This window comes from Neophocaena asiaeorientalis, unplaced genomic scaffold, assembly GCF_003031525.2.
Source record: "Neophocaena asiaeorientalis asiaeorientalis breed wild unplaced genomic scaffold, Neophocaena_asiaeorientalis_V1.1 scaffold43, whole genome shotgun sequence".
NCBI lineage: Eukaryota > Metazoa > Chordata > Mammalia > Artiodactyla > Phocoenidae > Neophocaena > Neophocaena asiaeorientalis.
The window spans coordinates 15804873-15829580 of NW_020173674.1; the positions used below are offsets into that span (position 1 = coordinate 15804873).

The 24708-nt window shown below is 40.1% G+C and overlaps 1 protein-coding gene across 1 annotated transcript in view; it reads right to left on the minus strand.

The window, feature by feature from the left end:
• Positions 1–14982: 14982 nt before the first annotated feature.
• Positions 14983–24708, minus strand: part of HSD17B12 (hydroxysteroid 17-beta dehydrogenase 12) — a 107868-nt gene continuing 98142 nt past the window's right edge. Inside the window, exons 10-11 of the mRNA XM_024748556.1 lie at positions 16704–16853; positions 14983–16444 (exon numbers count right to left, since the gene is read on the minus strand). Of these exons, the coding sequence (XP_024604324.1) occupies positions 16340–16444; positions 16704–16853 (255 nt within the window). The 3' untranslated portion in view covers positions 14983–16339. The remainder of the gene's footprint in view (positions 16445–16703; positions 16854–24708) is intronic.

Below are 24708 nucleotides of genomic sequence, written 5' to 3' on the forward strand. Positions count from 1 at the left end.
GAGCGTGCGGTGGAGCCCCTTGCGGGGCCGGGATATGGCGAAGGTGGGAATGAAGACGTATTAACTAGGCCGAAGTCCCTCTGGACATTCCCCGCACACCCCTAACTAGAGACGTCCAAGAGCCCGCTTCTTTGGTCTGTGCGGAAAGAGCGACTGAGACCCAGCGGGCCTGGCAGAAGGGCGAAGGCGTTGGGGGAGCCTGGTCCTGATGTACTGAACAAAAGGATTTGACTTTTATCCCGAAAGCCATTCAGAGTCTAAGATGCACCTCCATTGTGTTGCCACTGCAGCCTGTGCATACCTCGATCACAGCACTTAGACCAGGGCATGGGACCACACCTTATTCGTTATGGCTCTACAGTGCTAACAAGTTTTGCGTGAGAGAAGAGACCTGGGTTTCCGTCTATACACCATCATTTACTAGGTGTATAATCTAGGTCGCGTACCCTGCTTCTTTATAAAATGGGCACAGCTTCTGTTGGGAGGATTAAATGAGATAATATATTTAAAGAATTTAGCACAATGCCTGGAACGCAGTAGAAACTCAGTAAATGTTAAGAGTGTCTTCTCTTCAACCCATCTGAGTTCTTGAGAAACATCTTTAAAGTGGCCATGGTAAATCATGTACCTTACAGTGTGAAAATAGCAAAAGTAGCACTAAATTAACTATGTCTGTGCAAGTTATTCTGTGAAGGTCTTTAAAATAAACCTTGTATTATATAATGCTTACCTGCAAGAAGCTCAGTATACCCCATCAATGACCCTATGTTGTTGTTACTATCAACTAATAATTTGTCAGTGTCTGCTTCTGGTTCAGGAACCTTGTATGTATCTTCCAAAGGATGTCATTTCTTTCTTTTCAATGATTATGGTTTTGGAACGGGAACAAAGAAGTCCTGGATTGTCCTCCAAGTAGAACATTTCTTAAAAATCAATCCATGGTCTGCTTGCACCCAAAATAACTGCATCACCTTTAACAGTTTTAACAGAGTCACCTGTATTTTTACCAAGTGCCCAAGGTGATTCTGATGCACACAATGTTTGAAAACCTTTGGGAGGCATGTAGGGTGACAAATTGTTCCGGTTTTTCTGGGACTGAGGGGTTTCCCAGGATGCAGGACTTTAAGTGCTAAAGCTGGAACGGCCCTGGGCAAACTGAGATGGTTGGTCACCCTAGATACATGTGAGTATATAGTTTTCGAAAGATGTTCTTGATGGGTGTTGGCATCCTGGGTTTCCTCATTTCTATTTGCAGTATTTGTGTTTTTGTTAGGGGGTGGTAGCAGAGACCATGGGAGAGACAATGAAGGTGGGGTGCGTTACCAGTCACCAGCCTACTGATTCTCAGCCCCAGCCCCGTACTTCTCTGCTCTGCTTGCAATACTAGAACATTTCTCTCTTGCCATTTGGCTCGGTGTTAAGCTTCATCAGTGGAGGATGCTGGAGGGACATTAGAGGGAGAAATGTTAGAGAGAAGGAGCTCTTTCCCCTCACTCCAGAGTGCTTCTCTCAGCTGGCTCTGCAGTGCATGGTGGCCTGCTGTGATTGGCACCTCTCTGTGCGCTGAATTAGTTGAATTTACAGCCTTGTTAACATCTCTTGTGAAGTTGACATCATCTGGGAAGGAATGGGATCCCAAAACTTGAAATAGGGAACATCTGCTTGGACCCAGGTGAAATTGACCATCTTGAACATCCAAGTCACCCTGAGCCTCCCTTGGCAGTGGAAGCAGCTTGCCCTCCTGTGTCTGAGGAGACTGGTCATCCTTTGCTTGAAAACCCTGTGAAACCCTCACCTGGAGAGACGACTTAAAAAGTACAGCACAGGTCTGTGCTTCCTGATGGGTGGGAGTCTTCCAGATTTGTGCCATCCTTCATGTTCTGCCTCGACATAGAGGTAGGTAGTGGCTGCTCCCTATATCTGCTGTTTCTGTATATCAGAGTTTTCTTTTTCCCCTTGTAGGTAACTTAATATTTTTTTTTCCTTGTTCAAATTACTATATGGTTTCTGTCTCCTGTTTAAGTCCTGACTGTTACAGTGTGATTGTGATAGCAGGGATGGGAGCAATGGGTAGCAAATGGCTGGCTCCAGGGCGGGCCTTAAACTGTAGGTAGTGGGGTTGCCTCTGATTTGGACCCTTATTATCTCTGGCCCTTTACTCTTGCACTACCTTCTTGGTTCTCTTCACCTGAGACAACCCTCCTGAAGTCCCAGTAGGCACAAATCTGGAAGCTGAAATCAGCGTTTCTCAGCATGTAGTCAGAAGACCATCTGCACTGGAGTCCGTAGGGGATGCTTGTATATATGAAGATTCCAGGCCCCCCGGTAGGTCTGGGGCAGGGCCCAGCAATTTGCATTTTTAACAGTGCCTTGTTTCATTTTGCAAGAAGCTTCACGAGTTCTCTTTACCTTTTCCAGCTGCCTGCTTTATTCACGTGGTTACTTTTCCACCCAACAGTTATCTCATCCCCTGGATGGCAAAACTGATAGGTACTTTACGTGGTGGTAGCTCTTAGAAATGATTCTGGGTGAGGCAACACAAATGTAGCCTGTTTTCAGTTGCTGATTTTCACACCAGACTCTTGCCAAACATTCAATCACCTGCTGCTGAATTCCTGAGAAAATCCAATCCAAGGCAAATAACCACCATCACGCTAACAGTTCTCAGTGAAGGTTTCATAGAGAAATTCCCAGCTCACGTCTCAACTGCCAAAGGCTTATTAGCATTTCCTGGCTTGAGGGAGGAGGAGGGTGTTTGCACGGAGGTTTTCAAGTCTCTGTCAACTTTAAACATTGTTGAGGGAGAAAGGATGCTTCCCCAGACTCCAGACAGGAACTTCTCCTGTTCAGTGCCCAGCATGATTGCAGGTGCTGCCAGAGATAAAATCTACCATTGAACCATAGTGTAAATGATATTAAAGAACAGTATAATTGGATGTGAAATTGTGGAGAGCAGACAAAAATCCAGGACAGGAGAGACCACTAGAGGTTATGGGCATCAGTGAAGACCTTTATGGCAAACAGGGAGTTATGTCAAGGTTTTAAAGTATGTAGCATTCATATGGCTCAAAGATGTTCTGATAGTTACATTATGCCTGAAAAGGGTAAGCTACATTTCCACGTCCTTGTTTCTAAATAGTAGCAAGTAATATTATTCGTTAACATTTCTTGAGAGCTTCTTGCATGCCAGGTGCTGCTCCAATTACTTACATGCCTACGCTAACGTAATTTTTAGAGCAACCTTGTGTTGTAGGTAATATAAATATTAGTTCCATTTACAAAGGAGAAAACTGAACCACTATGCTTCATGATGCCACCATGCCACTACTCTACAAATACATGGCAGAATGAAAGCCAAATTAAGAAAGGCAGGACTATTCCTGGAATGATACGTGGAGCCATTTCCTGGCACCTCATAGCTGGTTTCTTTCGGTGACTTCAAAAGTGAAGGGTTGGTAGCAATATAATCCAGCAGACCCTGGGTTATAGGTCGTTCTTAGTGGCTTTATCTAGATGGCTTAGCAGATTCCGCTTTAGAGTCAGCCAGTCCTCACAGCCGTGTGAACTGTATTATATCAAGTGTATGAACTGTGTCTCAGCCTCACTACTTCTGTGGTGGGTGACTTCAGAAAAGTTACTAAAGCCCTCCCAACCTTAGTTTTCCTCATCTGTTGGACTGTGTGAAGATTCGCTCAAACATTCACTGATATACACATTTAATCAACTAATAATGAGTACTGACTGTAGCTAGCACTGTGCTAGATGCTGGGGACAAAGTTGTGATCAAGACAGACCTGGTTCCTGCCCTCGTGGAGGTTATAGTCTAGCAGGGAAGGTAGACATTTAAACAACAGATATTACAGGTGTGGTATTTTATATGAGACTCTATCTTGGGGGACCTGAACTAGTGGAGTAATATCCCCATTGTATGTTGAGTCCTAGGTTGGTTGGGAGTTCTGATTTGGATCTGATTCAGATGGTGGGTTAGCAGCTGGTGGTTGGCTGTTCTAGACTACCCTTAGCTCCACGTGGTCTCTCATCCTTGAACAAGCTCACCAGGTATGTTCTAATAGTGGTGTCAGGGGAGGTGTGTGCAAACACACAAGACCTCTCTTGGCCAAAGCAAGCCAGCTTAGTTTCAAGGAGCGGGGAAATAGACTTCACCTCTTGACTGGAGGTGTAAAGTCACATTGCAAAGGGTATGGATACTGGGAGGAGTAGAGTATTGAAGCCATTTTTGCAATCATTCTACCACACTACTTGATAGGGAGTATTGGAGAAACAGTTCCTGTAGGAATAGAGAGTGAGGGAAAGAGTTTTGTTGTTGTTTTTTTCTTTTTTTTTCCCTTCTTTTTAGCGGTAACGCAGGCCTCTCACTGTTGTGGCCTCTCCCGTTGCGGAGCACAGGCTCCGGACATGCAGGCTCAGCGGCCATGGCTCACGGGCTCATGGGCCCAGCCGTTCCGCGGCATGTGGGATCTTCCCGGACCGGGGCACGAACCCGTGTCCCCTGCATCGGCAGGCGGACTCTCAACCACTGCGCCACCAGGGAAGCCCAGGGAAAGAGTTTTTTGAGATGAGGTAGAAAAGAGGCAGATCATGCAGGCCTTGAGAGGCATAATAAACATTAAATGTTAATTTATGTACGGTATGAAGTATATGATTAACATTAAATACTCACTCACCCTTTCTCCATTACTTTCCATCTCATAGGATACTGTGAAATGGTTGTCAAATCCATTTGTTTTAAAAAGGTGAAAGATTTATGTGATCTAAAGAGAAACCAGAGTATTGGTCCATTTGTCCTTAGGTGTGTCCTAAGGCAGGGATTGTTTTCTTTCAAGTGATTAGGATGCTGGCCAGAAAACAGTCAACAAAAACTTATTACTGAATAAGTTAAAAGTACCTGAAATTATTAAGTTAACGATTAGTGGAATAAGTCCCCTAATGCCTTAGGAATAAATTATCCACTTTGTAGAAGCAAATCCATTATGTAAAGAGGCATAAAAGCTAAATTGATGTGCCTAGGTTGTCTTTCGCCCGGAAAGAACCAAAGACAACATAGCTGTTAAATAGAGTATTCATCTGAGGTTCCACTTACAGCTTTTCCATAGGTTGTGTAGTGCTTGGCAACCACCATTGGTTTGTCCACTTGTCAAATGCAGCCAACACCTGCATCAGGGTGGGTGCATGAATAAAAAAACATAGTAAGGCTAAATCATTCCTATGCATGGAATAACACTCTGGATAAACTGGGCATGTTAAAAGTGGCCTTATAGCTTTCATACTTCTAGTACCACTTGCTGGGCAGAAACCATATTTATAAGGTATGAGTCTGAAAGGATTATTCCAGGTCTTGCACCATTGTGCTCTCAGGGGCAGAACAGTGGCTTTGCAGAGATGAGCTAGTCAGTAGTACACTAGGTAGGAGAATCTGACTCCATGTAGTGAAAGCACATAGAGCTTCCATTTTTAGAAATTAGGTTGGAGATCCTGAGGGGTATCTGGTATAAAACACCTACAAATAAAAGATAAAATGCTTTTCAATAACGAATTGGCCTGTGCAAAAAAGATTTCCTCTGAGACCAGGAGTAATGTGGGAACATGAGTCCAAAGAGACGAGTAAGCTGGGACATATACATTCCTGGGTGGCCAACTGCTTGGATATTCCTGGGGGAGGGGGTAAGTGGCTTGGGACGGGACGGAGACAAAGTTCATGAAGGGGAGTTATAGCAGAGACCTTCTGCATAAAGCTGGGACCTAGGAAGGAGTACGTACCGGGAGGGGGTGCAGAAAAGAAATCTCACAGAGGCCAACAGCAAGAAAACTATTTTGTCTTGGCATTAACTTAGGGTAGGGAAAACTCTTCCCTAAGAATTCATGGCCACTAGCCTAACTTTACATAGGATTAAAGGCTGAATTAATACCATTTATACAATTCCCCTGTCCACTCCCCCAAACCCAAAACCAACAAAAACCAACAACTGCATAGGCTGAGAATTTTAATTTAAGGCAGGTGAAAATTGGTAGTGCCCTCATGTCTGATGCAAACAAACACAAATCCTGCCAGGAAAATTTACACTCAGTAAGACTTTGAATAATTCCAATATAGGTCTAATGAACATAAACACACACACACACAAATCATGAAAAATACCGGGAAAGGAAGCACCATTAGCAAAAGTCAGCAGACACAGTAGAAACGTCTACAAAAACTATTGGATTACTGGAACTATTAGATACACAACATAATGATGTTTAATATGTTGAAATAAATAAAAGAATGAAAAACATAAATATAGTTTAAAAATAGCTTTGAATTTTTGATGGTTTTAAAAGGAACCAAATGTAACAAAATTAAAAACTCAGTGAAGCCTCTATTTCTGGGTGGGATGTGGTAGTAGTGAGCAGTCACTATAATGGAAAAAATAAACAAGTAAATTATAATTTGTTTTTCTTTGAAGACACTGGAGATTTTTGGATGCAATGAGGACTAGCTTAACTAAAATTCTAAAGAAAGAACCCTTGCTAGGTGAGCTGGCTATGTTCTTCCCCAGGGACATTTTCCAAGCATGACAATAGAGAATTGGGTTTGCCAAAGACAGTGGCATCTCTACAAGGGGAAAGAGAATCCAACAGACCTTTTGACAGCCATTGGGATGGCATGATAGATTGGAATCTAGAAGAGTTCTCAAATGCATAACCAGTTTGCCCTACAAGGCATTTGCTGAGTACTAGGGCAGAACAGAAGGATAGAGGGCTGGGATGGAAAGACAAAGTAAAACCTCTCAGTCTTACTATGCTTTAAAAACCAAGTTCTGAGAAAGAGGAGCCCACAAGAAACATATGACAGGTTTCATTCTGCTGACATTTCAAACTATGGGGCACTGAATTTAATTAAAGTGGCATCCTAACCCTAGCTCAGCTCAATACCCACGCTATCTACTAGCGAGGAGGCAAGCCCTCCCTGGAGAAAAATAACATTGACTTCAGTCTTGATGGTTCTTTTATATAGAATGTCTGGCATACAGTTTTTAAAAATTATGGGATGTGCAAGGAGGCAGAAAAATGTGACTGCTCATCAAGAGAAAAAACAAACAAGTAGATCCACAGATAATCCAAATGTAGGAGTAAGCAGACAAGGACTTTAAAACGATTGGAATATTTATAAAAATAGAGGAAATGGACAAAATATGAAAAAGGGAGTATTTAAATAGGTGATTAGAAATTACATGAAAGAATCAAATGAACATTCCAGACATGAAATGTTTAATACCTGATATTACACGGATTTAACAGCAGAATGTATCCTCAATATGGTAGGATTAGTGAACTTAAAAGATGGTCAGGGGCTTCCCTGGTGGCGCACTGGTTGAGAGTCCGCCTGCCGATGCAGGGGACACAGGTTTGTGCCCCGGTCTGGGAAGATCCCACATGCCGTGGAGCGGCTGGGCCCATGAGCCCGTGAGCCATGGCCGCTGGGCCTGCGCGTCCAGAGCCTGTGCTCCGCAACAGGAGAGGCCGCAACAGTGAGAAGCTAAGTTGAGCTAACCTAAACCCTCTTACTATATAATCCAGTAATCACGCTCCTTGGTATTTACCCGAAATGAGCTGAAAACTTTTGTCCACATAAAACCCTGCACGCAAATGTTTATAGCAGCTTAATTCATGATTGTCCAAACTAGAAGCAACCAAGATGCCCTTCAGTATAAGCAAACTGTGGTACATCTGTACAATGGGATATTATTCAGCAATAAAAATAGAGCTCTCAAGCCCTCAGAAGTCATGGAGGAAACTTAAATGCATATTAAGTGAAAAAAGCCAGCCTGAAAAGGCTATGTACTGTATGATTCCAACTATAGAATTCTGAAAAAGGCAAAATTATAGAGGCAACAAAAAGACCACTGATGCCAGGGTTTGGAGGTCGGGGGAAAGGAAGGGATTAATAAATGGAGCATGGGAGTTTTAGGGCAGTGAAACTATTCTTTATGATACTATAATGGTGGTTATATCACACGCATTTTCTGTAAACATAAAACTGCTCTATACAGTCTATTAATTTTAAAAAGTGACAGTCAGTAGAAGATATCCAAGCACAGAGAGAAAGAAAAAAATGGAAAACTTAATGGAGGATTCTGGCAGTTTGGCTAACTAATACAACTAGATTTTGGCTAAATTAGGACAAACATGCTGAGTGACCACAAAATCCCTATGAATGTTAGTTGTAAGTTGTCTGTATGGCTCCTCTGTTCTTTGCAGAAATTTTGAATTTCCCTGGGTTGTTCTGTTGTATATCTATTAGCTTATATCATACTGAATCCCCAACTAGAAGAAACGTAAAAAAGAATGTTTATGCGAACTCTTTAAAAATTAATTTGTAACCACTCTACATTTTAATGCAAGGCTGGACTCACAAGAAATCAAAATGGTATCTCTAAGGGCAGAAGACAAACCAAACCAAAAGGGAAAAAAGTGTAAGAAACTGAAACCAGAGCTAGAAGCAGGGAGCAGTAAGGAAAATAAATCAGTGAGGGAAATGCCCAAATCAGCATTAGTAAGAGGAAAGTAACTCTTGGAATCACTACAAGGTGAGAGAACTAAGCCTGAGATTCCTGCATCGTCAGGTACCTCAGAGAGTGGTGCCGCGTGGTAGAGGGCCTAGGCCGCTGACAGACAGAAACAAAACATTCATCTCTGCAGAACATCCCAATTTAGCCCTCAGGATTCGTCTCCAGATTAAAATCAAACAAACAGACTTCAAAATAAAAAAATCAAACACAGAAGAAAACAAATATCCAGGTAAGAGCAAAAATATAAAAAATAGATTTAGACTCCTAAAAATTTCAGATGGAAGAATCACCAGATGTGGAATGTAAAAGACCAATGTATGAAATACTTTCATTAACTTCTAAAACTGAATTTTTAAAATAAGCACACACTAAGAAACTATGAATGACCAGGCAAATTTAAACAAGAATTAAAAAGAACTTTTTAAAATGAAAAATATAACTGAAATTAAAATAGCAGTGAATAGCTTTAACAGCAGATAAAAATATATGAAGAAAGAATCAGAGAACTGGAATGTAGATGTAAAGAAATTATGTAGCATGCAGCTCAGGGAGACAAGAAGTATGGAAAATATGAACGAGAGGTTAAGAGACAGAATAAAGAATATGACACATGAGAGGCAGATGGAGACAATGGGGATTTTTCAGAAAGACAAAAGACATGAATTAGATACAGGAAGCACAGTATAAACCAAGCAGGATAAATTTTCAAAATTCCACACTTGCATACATTATCATAATACTAAGGAACACCAAGTCAAATGGTGTCTTTAAATTGGCCAGAGATCTATCACCTACAGAAGAATGCCATACTGACACTTCTGAACACTAACAGTGGAAGCCAGAAGTCAGTGGAATGATCAGGTGTTTCATGAACTTTAAAATGCCATCAATTCTAAGTCACACCGCTACTTTAAATATACCAACAAAGGGGAAAAAAATAGTGCCAATTAAACTATGACATGCGCCAGAGGGGAGGTCTGAGATGCAAGAGGTGTGCAAAGTGATAAACATGTAATTTATTTTATGCCAACATGTTTGTATAAAATAATGAAAACACAATTTATAGAGTTAAAAAAAACAAATTAAAATACTGGTCCACAAAAACATGTTAAGTCAGGAAAGCGTTGATCAGAATAATAATGTTCTAAAGACCTATATTATTAAAGAAGGGGTTATGATTCCAGACAACTTTCAATTGTATTGCATATGCACTGAAAATGTTCAGGAGTAAAGACAAGGAAAATATAGTGTAAAACTTCCAAACTAGTACAGGGGGGAAATGGAGTTTAAAAAAAGAAAAATTGAGCCAATCAAAAAGTGAGAAGCAGCATAAAAGAGAGAAACAAATAGCACAAAATAGCATGATAGAAGTCTTCATGTTTTAAGAATCATAATAAATGTAAGGGGAATAAACTTGCCTGTAAAAAGCAGAGATTACCAAATTAAAAAACAATCCTCCACCCCCAATCCAAGTTTATTTGGCTTACAAGACACAAATATGTAGAAAGATAGAAGGGAAAATAATTGAAAAATATATACTACTAAATACTAACCGAAATAAAGCAAAGGTAGCTAAGTTGATATCACAGAAAACAGATTTTAAGGCAAAAACCATTAGCAATAAGGATGTCAGTACATGACAAAAAAAAGTTCAACTCACCAGGAAGACATAATTCTAAACGTTATTTGCCTAAAAAGACAGCCTCAAAATGTATAAAGTAAAAATGATAAAATAGGGGAATTTGACAAATCCGTCATTACAGTGAGAGAATTCAAAACACTTCTCTCAATAATTGACAGGTCAGGCAGACAAAAGTTAATAAAGAGACGGAAGATCTGCATACAATTAACAAATGACTTAAAGGACATATATTGAAAAATAACAATTAGAAAATAAACATTCTTAAGCAAATATGGCACATGAAAAAAAATTGGCTGTACCAAGACATAAAATATCTCAAAAAAATCTTCTAAGAAAAGGGAATAATACTTCTAAGAAAAGGTAATAATAAAAAGCTTACATTTGTATAAGTTTCCTATTGCTGCTGTAACAAACCCAGTGGCTTAGAATAAGACTATCCTCTCACAGTTCAGGGGGCCAGAAGTCCAAATTCAGTTACTAGTCCAAATCAAAGTGTTGGCTGGCTGAGCCCTGCACCCTCCTGAACCTCTGGGGAAAATCCATTCCTGGCCCCCAACAGCTTTTGGTGGCTGATGGTATTCCTTGGCTTATGGCTGCAATACTCCAGTCTCTGCCTCTGTGGTCACATTGCTTTCTCCTCTTCTGGCTGTAATCTTTCTCTGCTTCACTGTTATTAAGAATATTGTGATTCCATTTAGGGCCCATCTGGATAACCTAAGAAAATCTCAAGATCCCTAACTTAATCACATTTGCAAGGGCCTTTTTCCATATAAGGTAACATTTACAGGTACAGGGATTAGGACCTGATACCTTTGGGGACCATTATTTATCTCATATATATTATATATATATTTACCTTATGCTGTGCTGGATTCTGAGCACTTTTAAAATATTAATTTATGCTCTCAACAATCTATGAGATAGGAGCTATTATTATTCCCACTTTCAGAAGGCAAAACTGAGGTGGAGAAAGGTTATAACCTGCCCAAGCTATGTCATATTCACATGTTCTTTGACTACAATGCAATTATTTAGAAATCAGTAACAAAAGATTTAACTTTTTATTTTGAATTAACTGCAGAAATACAGGAAATTTGCAAAACAGCACAAATTCCCATGTACCCTTCACCTAGATTCTCCAAATGTTAACATATTAACACACTTGCTTTATCGTTTTCTGTATACTTTCTGAAACTTTTAAGTTGCATATATAATGTCTCATTATCCCTAAATAGTGTAGTGTGTATTTCCTAAAAAACAACTTTTTTTTAAGTAACTACAGTATAATGATCAAATTCAGGAAACTACCATTGATACAATGCTGTTATCTAATCTATACTCAAATCTCACAAATTGGCTCAAAATTGTCCTTCATAGCAAAAAAAATTTTTTCTTAACCAGGATCCAATCCAAGATCATGTGTTTTGCATTATTTGTCCATTTCTTTAGTCTTCTTTAATCTGAAACTTTTGACAAGTATAAGCTGGTTATTTTGTAGAATATCCTTCAATTTAGTTTTTTAAAAATATTTTTTTTAAAAAAATTTTATTTATATTTATTCTGGCTGCATTGGGTCTTCACTGCTGTGCGCGGGCTTTCTCTAGGTGCGGTGAGCGGGGGCTACTCTTCGTTGCGGTGTGTGGGCTTCTCACTGCGGTGGCTTCTCTTGTTGCGGAGCACGGGCTTTAGGTGCACAAGCTTCAGTAGTTGTGGCGCACGGGCTTAGTTGCTGTGCGGCATGTGGGATCTTCCCCGACCAAGGCTCAAACCCATGTCCCCTGTGTTGGCAGGCGGATTCTTAACCACTGCGCCACCAGGGAAGCCCCAAAAATATTTCTTCTTGATTATGTTGTTTATACATTTTTGCCAGGCATACCACATAAGTGACGTTGTACCTTCAGTCCATCATATCAGAATGCATGTAATATAAAGTTGTCTTATTAATGGTGACACGAATATAAGTTTTTTAAAGGAAATACATTTACAAAAACTTAAATTTGTGCTTTCAAAAACAAAAAGTTCACAGCTCCTAGAAATCATAATTTAAATTTTTTAATATTAGCACTGAGAACACATTTGTGTACATACATACTCGTGCACACAAACACACAAATTGTGGGATGTAGTAAAAGACAAACTTAGAGGCTTAGATGTTTATTTCAGAGTAAAAAAAACATTGAACATGAATTAAATGTCCAATTTATGAAAGAAAAATAACAGAATAAGCCTCCAGAAAGGAGAGCATGAAAAGAAAAAGGCAGAGAGGACCAACAAAGCCAAAAGTTGGTTCTTTAAAAACTAATAAAATAGACAAACTTCTGGCAAAATGGTCAAGGAAAAGAAAGTGAGAAGACACAATACTGGGAAAGGAAATAGGTATATATATCTAGCAGAGGTTTAAAAAATAAGAAAGTTCCTCAAGTTACTTTATGCTAATGAATTTGGGGGAAAAATGAGTATATGCTTAGAACAAAACTTTTTTTCAAAATTGAATCGAGAAAAAATAGAAACCCTGAGTAGTCTCATTATTTTTAAAGCAACATAATAAGTAGTTAAAAATCTTGCCACAAATAAATACTAGGACCAGACTGTTTTATAAGTTTTCAAAGGAAAGTCTGTCCCGATCTTTTACAGATTCTTCTAGAGCACAGTAAATAAAACAGGTAGCACTCCCCAGCTCATTTAATGAAGTTATAATCTTGATATGAAAACCAGACAAGTATGAGAAAGACTGCAAGCCCATTTCTTAAATATAGATGCAGAAATTCTAACTACAATACCAGCAAACTGAATTCCACAGTAAATAAAGATAGTGAAATAAGATCAAGAATGTAAAGGTGATTTAATACTAGAAAGTCATAACTAAACTAAAGCAAGATCTCTGAACTCTTCCAGAAATAGCTCACCTAGTATGTGCTTCAATATGTATGTACTCCTAGCTATTCTTGGAACATACCAGGTATGCTCTCTCCTCGGGCTCTTTGCACAGGCTGGTCTGCCTGAAATGCTCTTCCCCCAGGGAGGTAAAGGTCTTGCTCAAGATGGTTCCAATGCCACCTCTCTCTGGGTCTGCCACGAGTACCTTATTTAACGTCACAAGCCTCCCATCCCTACCCCAACAAACATTGATTCCCCATCCTACTTACCCTGCTTCATTTTTCCCCACAGCATATAACACTCACACCACATTATTATTCCTTTTGTTTATTACCTGTCCCTCATTTGCTCCCTCCCCAGGTCCCTCCCCCGCCCCACATCCTGTTCAAGTGTAAGCTCAACTGGGGTTAAGAATTTTTTGTCTGCTTTGTTCATTGTAGTTTCCAGCATCCAGAAGCGTAAATGGACATGGTTGGCATTCAATAAACGCACACAACAGTTTGTCTAGAAACTTTTGTAACAAGGAAGACAAGCTGGCTTTACATCCTTTTGGGATTACTTTTTGTAGTACCCATTTTGCTTGCTTTTCAGTGACACAGGTAAAGGAGAGTGGTCAAAGTTGTAATACGCTGTTTATCACATTAAAATTTTTTTCATCTATTAAGTTTGTGTTCATGCTAGACGGTGTTCCATTTCTAGATGTTTCCATATAAATCTCAATAGAAAGAATTACATTTCCACAAGGGAATTTTAATTCTGTCTATAGTTATATGTTTTGCATCAGGAGTAACAAATATGCTAATCTAAAAATATTGGAATGTCACAAAGTAGTGAGTCCTTAAAATTTAATTCATTAGTTTCTAACATATTAAATAAAAAGCTTTGATCATTTGTTTTGATACTGGTACACTACAGAGCAAAGTAGCAAAATTCAGGACCACCAAAATATCAGGTAATTTTTGGTATCAATAGACTTCAGAAATTATAGTACTACTTAAGCTCATTTCATTCTCATAAGGTGTTATTATCACAGTAAATCTCCTCTTTTACACTGAATCAGCACCATTCGTATTGGTATTGGCATTGATGCTCACTCTATATAAAGTTCACTTCTATTGTATTTTGATGCAATAAATATCAAGTGAGAACTCAGAATTCATCTCTTTGGGGCAGGACCACATTTGAGGAAATGGAGACCAATATCATCTTTATTTATTGCCAGTGCACATGGGCCTGACATAAGGACAAATCAAAATGGCGCACATCATTCTGTGTGCAGGACAATTCCTCTCCTGGCCTCCCTCCCCCATGCTATTGTACTGAAAGGACAATGAAAGAACAATAAATTAAAATCCAGCTTTCTACGTTGTGAGGAGAGCTGATTCTACAGTAATCATCAATACTAATCTTCTACTCTGCTCTTTGAGTTCAAACCTTATCTAGCACACATCAGACTATAAAATCAAGTCAATATAAAGTTAAGTCTAAAAATTATGCTTCACTATTTTGAAGGTTTTTGAGAACACTGGTTTCTCTTTTCGTATAATTTTTCTTTCACGTGCCTGGAAACACAGATTTTCATGTCATCATCTTCAACCTTGAGTGTTGAATACAAGAGGATACTTGCCGAGCTGAAGCAGTCAAAGCCATAGCTCAGAAGTTTTGAGATTGCTAAGGGATTTCCTAGCCAGATTACAGCTATTTTCTAGACGGGATAAAAGGCAAAGTATTTTGTATACTTGCAAACCAATCCCTCCCCCTCTCTACCAACTGTCCAGCAAAAACCACCACCAAACAATTAACCAACAAATGTGTGAAAGCAAATAATATATTGCCCAGGTCATTGTGATTTCACCATTTCTACAACAAAATGAGAGAGAGAGAAAGGCAATGTGTTTTTCGTAAAGCTAAATTTATTCTTTATTCTGAGATTATGTTCTTCCTATTTTGGGGATGCTAAAATGTCTTTTCTTTTATATAATAACGCCAATAGCAGATGGTAATTTGGGTTTTTCTGTTTTTGTTTTATGTCCTTAGCTGGCAAGTTTAAAAGCTAGAAACACTTAAATACCCCAATTAAAAATTTTATTTATTGATCTGCAGATTTCCTGATGCTTAAATCTCAGAGCCTGGGAACCATAGCCTAGGTACTGACCTACCTTCTGTGTTGCATGTTTCACAACATTGAATTAATTTCTTAGCAAGTTCCCCAAACAAGTTATGTAGCAGAATAAAAGTAAGTCTTAATTTATATTAAACCAGTGCAAAAATAGGCTTAATTTCAAGCACCAAAGGAATATATTTTCAATCAACACCATGGTTAAAACATCTTTTATTAAAACTAATTGTATCAATATCTATAGGGTACCTACTTAAAAGTATAATGCCACTACTCTAGTATCATCATTGTTCTAAGAGTAGCCTAGTGTCACATATGTGAGCAGTATTGGTGCAGTGCAGAAACAAAGAAGCTGGGTTCCAAGCAGGCCACCTTGCTGGGTCAGGGTTTTAGTGGCAGTGATGGAGCGGCCCATCAATGTACATTTTGGCCCGTTTACCTTTATAAATCATACCATATAGCATTCAGTATTTACATACATTTAAACTGAGAAGGCATACGTATTAGAGGAAAGCATATTTTAGTGGGCATGTGTCAAAAATAACTCTGATTTTCATCATTATTTTTACGTCATTAGCTACCCTTGAGAAAGGAAAGTTCCATATAAATGTACAAACCAGGACGTACTTTTAGAAAACCTTACAGAGTGCTATGCAAATTGCAGTGTGTCCTCCCATAAGTAAATCAATTAATCCCCACTCCCTCAAAGTGTTAAAAACAAAAAAGGATAGCTGGCCGTCACTTTTTAAAGTATGTTTCAGAGAAAATACAAGCATAATCATCATTGGCATTTTGGACCAGATAAAACTCTTAACCCTTACATCTGACTCTTATCATTCAGTGATTTGTTATAATTGTGTTCCTTCCTAGTAAGCAGTTCTTGCTAATGTTAGTTCTGTATCTATTTGATAGAGGCATTTATGTTACATTTCAAAATAACTCCTGGTAGCATCCAGAATATATGTCAGGAACTCCTGAAAGCAACTCTGCTTTCCTCTCAATTATGACATTTAGCTTTATCAGTAACTGTTAATTAACATGACAACTGAAGATCTGGAGATAGTGGGCGCCTCGCAGCAAACATGCCTAGCTGGAACATCTGGTCAAGTCACTCAACACAGTTACCAATGCTTAGTTCTTCTTAATTTTCTTCAGATAGCGAGCCCGGGTGGAGTTGCCTAAATTCATGGTCAATTTAAAATACAACCAGGAAGGCAGGCTTGAGATTACTGAGGCCTAGGGAAAGAAATGGGGAGATATGCAATTAAGGCTTACAATCTGAACTCATTTGAAACATATGATCTTATGTTTTACTATATTGTTGTTTTATTTATAGGTAGATTTTAGAGTTCTTGGGTGTACAGTTGAAAACACATGCCTTGCTAGTAAGTCTAGACAATGTATATATGCTAATATACCACATACTATTTTGTGACTCGATGGGAAAGAAAACCCCAAACCAAAGTACTGATTTGGAACTTAAAAATCTACATACCATAAGAGAATGGATCAGGTATCCGTTGGTTCGGGATTGCACGCCGACGGTTTTAATGGCAGACTTCACAAACGTCTCTGAAGAGGGCTTATCCAAAGTTGGCTTTCGAATTTTAGCCAGCTTCGTAGCTACAAAGTAGGGCAGGACACTCTAGAATGGCAACATACCCCCCCCCAAAAAAAACACGCCACTGATTAGGAAGGCCACAAACTCAATTCACACTGATGCTTGATTGCTCTTAGTGGCAGAAACATTCTGAAAAAAACTAAAGTTTGTATCTTTAGAGAAAGAGAAGAAAAGAGAAGCAGCTATCTAAAACCTACCTTGATAGAACAAATGATAGCATAAAACAAGTTGTATAAAAACAATCTGTCGGGCTTCCCTGGTGGCGCAGTTGTTCAGAGTCTGCCTGCCGATGCAGGGGACATGGGTTCGTGCCCCGGTCCGGGAAGATCCCACATGCCACGGAGCGGCTAGGCCCGTGAGCCATGGCTGCTGGGCCTGCGCATCCGGAGCCTGTGCTCCGCAACGGGAGAGGCCACAACAGTGAGAGGCCCGCATACCGCAAACAAATACAATCTGTCAATACAACAGAGTTTGAGACTACAGAAAGTATTAAAGATAAGCAGAAACATACTTTTTGAGTCTTTAAAAAGAAGGCATTAAACAAATCTAGAGAGCAGAGATTTGGGGCCGGGTGCTTTCTACTCTGACTAAACAATAGTTACAGAACCACCACATAGGAGATTTTTGACATTTTATGCCCCTAAAGAGATAATAATAATTTCCTCCATACTTTATGGTTATTAAGCTTGTTCTATCAGTTTTGGTCCCTCTAAAATAAACATTTCATGTTCTCAGCTTTGGGCTACCACTTTTCTTCCCTAATTTCTTACCATTCTGCTTCTGAGTTTTATAAACTTTGCTATTGATAACATAGGACCACCACTCTTTTTTTTTTCTTTTTTCTCTGTTGCGGGGAGACAGGATAACAGTATGGAAACAGCTTGGGTAACTAACAGACACTTCACAGAAGTGGTGTGGGATGACAAAGCTGGACATTACCTTTTAGGTTAGGGGAGCTGTTTCTTTATTTCTTATGCTTGCTATATTTTGGATATGCTTCAACACAGAATGCAAGGAAACCCTATTACAACGACTCCTGAGTCATGACACAAGCGGTTCCTTCTGTAGTTTGAAATTACTTGGGCATGGTTGTACACCAAGGAGTGAATGTATTCTGTTTATCTGACATGTATGAAAGGAAAGGGTATAAATTACAATGAAACTTCTATTAAGGAAGAGGATCTGTTTCAACACATGGTGGTCAAAATCAAAAACTTCATTACTAAAGGCAGAAATAAAATTGAGATGTACTCCAAACTATAGATTTTCTTCCTGCCAAGAGCTGGGGAGTTCCCATATCTCTTTTGTTTTATTTTATATTTTTCCCATTCCCAAGTATGAGTCACCCTCCTTAACAGGTGAGCTGAAACTTCGGCCCACCTGTTAGAACCATGAACCCAAGGGCCTAACCACTGTTACTCTCCAACTTTCTCCTTCTTAGTCCCTGCAGCCACAAACCCACACTAAGTAAAGTAACTTCCCCAAAGTACTTCAATACCTGGGCCAACTTTGATTACGTGACTTTTGGTTTTTGAGAATTTGTGTATTGGAATTATTACTCTACACTTATTCCTCACTTAAAAAGTAATTTTTTTTTTTTTTTGGTCAAGCAGGTCTTTATTTTTAAACCCACGTTGCTGCAAGGATCCAGTATATGAGAGCACCAACCAAAGAGAGATTCCAGACTAACACACAACATGAAATGCAGAGCTCATGAGGCTCTGCCAATGGGTAGGGAAAGAAAAGTTTGTTCAAGCTGAGCAGCAAACAAAGCAAAGAGAGTGTTTGCATATACTCTGACTCCAACAGTGAAGGGCCATAAGCAAACCCCATCGCACTTCTATGACCCAGGTTTCCTGGCTACAAAAAAAAATAAAGATTAAAACAAAAACAAAAACCTTCCCATATATTGATCACAAGCCTGCCAAGAGTACTGTACAGTATTGAGCTTCTCAACATAAAGGTGGTCCACTCATTATACCTTCCAATTATATAATTAGGTATTCTAATCCCCCCTCCTTTTCTATGTGGCATAAATCAGACTGTTCTGATTTTGCAGAAGAATGAAGTTGCACTGCTTGGCTGAACCACTTGATGGTGCCACAAGTTAACAAACTCATCATTCGGCTAAACCATCCAGCTAGTCTAGAGAAGGTCCTGGCTCTTGAGGTGGGGACAACAGACGCATGTACATTCTATTCTGGAAAGGGTATTTATTTCTACAATGGTTTAAAATCAAAGCAGCTAACATGGCCTAGCAGAGGATGGAAAGGATTCAGAGATGAAATAACTTTTGAGCTAAGTCTTAATAATGTGGAGGAATTTGCCAGGTAACACATAAGGGAAGAACATTTTGTAATGGGAACAGCAGGGGCAAAGAAAAGGAGACAGAGCAGGATGTTCTCATGGAACTGCAGTAGTTCAGCCAGCACGGTTCAAACAGTGGAAATGTGTGAAGCAGTGGCAGAAGGAAGGCTAAACTTAAGTACAGAAAACGAAATCCAATCACCGACAGTATCGATTTCTAGAGCATAAGCTCTGTGACGACACAGTCCTATTCACCATTACATTGCCAATGCTTAGCCACTGCCATTGCCTAGCATGTAGTAGGAGTGCTAAGATCTACTGAATGAATTAGCAACAGAACACTTCATTATGGACAGCACTGAATATAGTACTGGGGTCCCTTTCTACTGCTGCTGCCCAGAAAATTAATGACAGGAGGAAGCTGACAATGTAGCATGAGAGTTTAAACCACAGTTTTAGATATTCTAGAGCTTAAGCAAGGTTATCTATCTAAACAAAGGCAAACTTACAGGTCTTAGTTACTCAGAATTTTAAAAGGAGAATTTCAAGTTACGTAAAAGTAAAGAAATATCTTTTTTTTTAAAAGAAATATCTTTATCTTATATGTCAAAATGTCATCTAGGTACATCCTTAAACAGTTAAACAAAAACCCAATAAATGATAATTAATCCACTTTTCCGGTCTACGCAGGGAAACATTACAGTGAACAGGTCAAGAAGATACCCATACCTTCGTAGGGAGTATTTTGGGCAGAACAAATTTTTAAAAGTTTCTTATGCTCAACAATTTGCCATTATAAATATTGCCAGCTCGGAAATAGCGTGAACCTTGACAGCTGCCCATGCAGGCAAGTGCCCTGTTCTTTGCACTTAGAATCCCAAACTGAAAATAATTAACCAGCCCATAAAGCAAGGCTTTTTTGTCCTTGCTCAGCCTATTGAAAAGATCCCTGGAAACAAACTTGGTATCTTTTTTTCTCATCCACTGAGTAGCTTGCTGAGGTATCTGGTCTTTAGGGAACAGTTTAGGGGGCCTCGATTCAGGAACAAGAAGGTTATTACAACTTAATGTCACAGAACAAGAGAAAGATGGATGCCCAGGGCTGCATGGCAGATATTCAAGAATCAAACACTGAACCTTCTAACTTCATGTAGTAGCACATCTTTCATGTTGTCATCTGTGTACTAAATATGCCTTCTCAAATTTAAAAATGACCAGGACAACTCACACCCATGCTTTGGGAAACATGGGTCCAGAGAACGCCAGGCTCCAGTCTATTTACACAACATGGAATTCTCAAGACGGGGTATAATCTGCCTTTTATGAGCACTAAGTTCACCAGTGAAGTCAGCACATATTCTTAAGGCAGAGGCTGAGGCTCCTATGAAGCATTTCGGGGAATCTTTTCTCCCTCAGTCTGTATATTCATCCTCCATTTCAGGATCTGAATAACTGTGTGCGCATAGAGCCTAGTTTTGGAGTTTGTATTATTTCACTTGCAGACCACAAGATGAGCACTTCCACAAAAGGGCCCTTGATTATCTCATTGGTAGAAACCCTTGGCCTTACTAGAAAATGTTAGGAAAAAGGAATCATTCTGATGGAACAGAGATCCCTGATAACATGGCAATGAGCAAAGGCCCCACAGTAACATTAGGTATAAACCTTAGCACCTAAGCCCAAAATGAAGGAGTTAAAATGTTGTGCTCTACACAAAAAAAATCCTTGATCAACACTGGCTGGCAGGTAATCTTACAAATGACCTGCCTCCAAATATGTGGAATTCGTATGTTAACATTCAAAGGACAAAAGGGAAAACAGTGTTAGCTCACAAAACATCATGTATTTAACAAGTCTTTCCTGAGAGCCTACTAGAACACTGTTTTAGGCACTCGGAATACAGTTATGGACAAGGACAAAGTCCCTGATCTTACTGAGCTTACATTTTAGTGGGGGGAGAGGGGGGCTGGTGCACACAGCCTACAAACAAATGGTTAAAAGAATGTCTACAATATTGGCAGGTGATGATAAAAAGGAAGAAGAAAAATAAACCTGAGTAAAGGGTAGAGGTGATGGAGGCTGTTCCTGCAGGTGATAAGAAAGGCCTCTGGGATAACGGTGACATGTATGTGATGTGGTCACATATAAGCAAAGATCTCAATGAAGGGAGAGAGCAAGCCAAAAAGATACCTGGATAAAGAGCCTTAGACTGAAAGAAGAGCAAGTGCAAAGGGCCTGAGGTGTGAGTGTGCTCAGAGGGTTTGAGGACTGCAAGGAGGCCAGAGAAATAGTGGGGTGTGTGGGGGGGGCACACGCTAATGTGGAACATCTGCAGTCAGAACACAGTGGGTCACAAGAACTCTTGGTTTTACTCTGAAAGAGATGAAAAGCCACAGGAGAATTTTCAGCAGAGGAGTAAGATGACCTGGATTATGCTTTAAAGAGACCACAGACTGGGGTGGGGGGGAGGGCTATAAGCAGGGGTGGGAGTAGGGAGGCCACATAGGAAGATGCTGCAAAAGGTCCAGGGCAAGAGATCACGGTGGCAGTCATGAGAAGTGGTCAGACAGTGGATGTGTTTAAAGGGTCAACTAAAGTCGGTGAGATTCCCTGATGGACTGAATTTGCGGTGTAAGAGAAAGAATAAGCTGGATACGGGGGGTGGGGGGAGAAAACTTCGGCTTTGAAATCACAGACTTGGATTCAGATTCCACTTGACCACTTACTAGTCATGAGATCGTGAGCAAAATACCGAGCTTTATTTTCTTCCTTGGGGGATATAGCATCTTCCCTATTCTATTACTATGAGGATTGAAAAGAAAATTGTCAGTTAAAGAGTGTGAGATTTAAACTCTGGTATGTATTAGAATTCTTTTCTAAGTTTTCTAATATTTATAATTTTCAGAATGAATTTAGAAAGAAAAAACTTGGCTGAGTTTTTATATCCTGTAAGAGGGGTAAGAACACCATTTTCTATAGAAAATGACTGTGGTAACCAGCTGGATATCTGAGTCCTTTCTGGATACAGATTTAATGTGGTCTGAAGGACTAAAGGACATCTTAGGTTTTTAGTTCCTGTGGTATAACACTGCTGTAAAAGGCCAAGGAAAAAAGCCATTATCACTGACAAAAATGAGGCTTCACCTAGTTGGAAGTGGTCTGGGTCCAATGATCCCAACAGGACTAATTTTACTATTCTTCAGCCATTTCTCAAAGTTGGTGCAGTTGACTAGATATGAATATTTCCTGTGAGAATCTTTCTGTTGCTTTATAGTTCTCTGTATTTAGACTCCATTTGCACGAAAGACACACGCCATTACCTTCTTTTATTGTCCTTGGCAATTAACAAGAAAGATGGATGAGGACTTACGTTTTCAGTCCCGATGTGAATTTTTCTGTTTAGCTTTCTAGCTCTTTGAAGCCCAGTAGATCTGTATGATTACTCTAAGCGATAAAATGTTTTAACAAAATACAAACGAGGAATATCTTCTTTCATTAACAAAATAAACTGGAATTTTGTTTGCTCCCTCATCTCAATTTGTCCGATTTGTTTTCTAAATTTATTCTGACTAAAAACTACATTTTTAACCGAATTAGCAAAACCACCAACTCTCATCACCAAAAAGCAACAAAGCACTGGAAGATAGGACTTTAAGAGAATGGGGCCCAAAGAATTTCTCCATTATGGTAAATATTCTTTTGTAATCTTTGTGCTAAGAGTGAGAAGCCCCCTTCGTTTTCAGGCCAGACCGGCTGAAACCTACACCCGCCTTCTCTGGGTCTGGGTGGGGGTGGGGGGGGTCTCCACCTGTGTCCTCACCTTTCCTCTGGTAAAAGGTCAGGCAAACTAAACCTCATGCGATGGTTTCAGTTAGCAAATGATCTCCTTGTTGACAGCATTTCCAGAGACCTGGCTTCGCAGCTCCAAGGAAGAAACTATGGTGCAGAGTAACACCCCGGGGAGAAGCAGGAGGGCTCGGCAGAAAGAGCACAGATCATGGCGTTATTCAAACCCTCACGGTCAATCCAGATGGTTAAATTCCCCATACCTCCCCACATTACCCAACACAGCAGCCTCCTTTAGGTCCTTCACAGAGCGGATCACTGTGTAAAATAATCACATTCACGTGTTCGTTTGCTTGCTATTGTCTGTCTCCTTCCCACTAAATATAAACTCTGCCACAGCAGGGACTTCGTCTGTCTTTTTGTTATTGCATCCCCACCTCCCTAGTAGTTCCCGCTCAGTATTTCTTGACTGAAGAAACATGGAACAAAATATACACCTCAGGTTTTGGACTCACTATCCCTTGTCGTTGTAATGTGTTTAAATATCTGGCTCTCTCTGCGGGTGCCCTGAGGTCAGAACCGTGTCTTACTCACTTGCTTCCTCCCTGCCTGGCTGAAGAGCTGGCCAGTGGCAGGCACTCACTGACCTTAGGCAAGTTACATGATTCCTATTGATTCTTGGCTTTCTGTCTGTAAAATGGGACTAGGTTAACACCTATCTTAAATGAGATAACAAAATAGGTGAAGACAAGGGGCATACTGTAGATAGTCAATAAATGCAAGTTTCTTTCCTTACTTCGTGCTTACGTTTCAGAGTTTCCAATGTGTTTATTTATACATGCATTATCATGTGTCTCCACGTGCTAGAGGGGGAGGCTGAGTCTCAAGGTAATGAAGCAGCTTTCTGCGGGTTAGACCACTGAGGGGTGATACCAGAACTGAAACCTTGGTCTGCTGACTCTAGGCTCAGCATCCTTTCCTCACCGCCTCTAAGCACACCAGTAATCAATGTGGTCTAAATACAACCACAGCCTGGACTGAGGGAGCTAAGACTTCTTACTCTGAAATGGGTAAATATCCAGGGCTTCATGAATTCTTTACCATCAAAAAGCTCTTCATAAGGCAGGTTTGTGAAGAGTCATTCATTGCTGGATGCTAAATCTAGGGGAAACTGTGAGAGGGGGCAGGACATCTGCATGGTTTTCAAAGTGTCTCCCCACAGACTGCTTATTAGTGCAAGGGAAAAAAACAGTAATGCTACAGCAGAGAAACTGGGTAACCCCTTGACTGAAGGGTCGAAATCAACATCAGCAATAAGGGGCAGATGGATATCATGTGTCTCTGGATGTGATGCCCTGAGAAGGACACAATGTCACATATGTCATTTTGGCCAGGGAAGCATAACCTGAATCTAACCATGAGGAAGCATCAGAGAAACCCCAAGTGAGAAATGTGTGATTAAAAATAGCAGAGGAGGGCTTCCCTGGTGGCGCAGTGGTTGAGAGTCCGCCTGCCGATGCAGGGGACACGGGTTCGTGCCCCGGTCTGGGAGGATCCCACGTGCCGCGGAGCAGCTGGGCCCGTGAGCCATGGCCACTGGGCCTGTGCGTCCGGAGCCTGTGCTCCGCAACGGGAGAGACCACAGCAGTGAGGGGCCCGCGTACCGCAAAAAAAAAAAAGAGCAGAGGAGTACTGTCCTCTTCAAAAATGTTAATGTCATAAAAGACAAAGAAAGGCTATGGATGTATTCCAGATTAAAGGAAACTAAAGAGACAGGAGAACTATA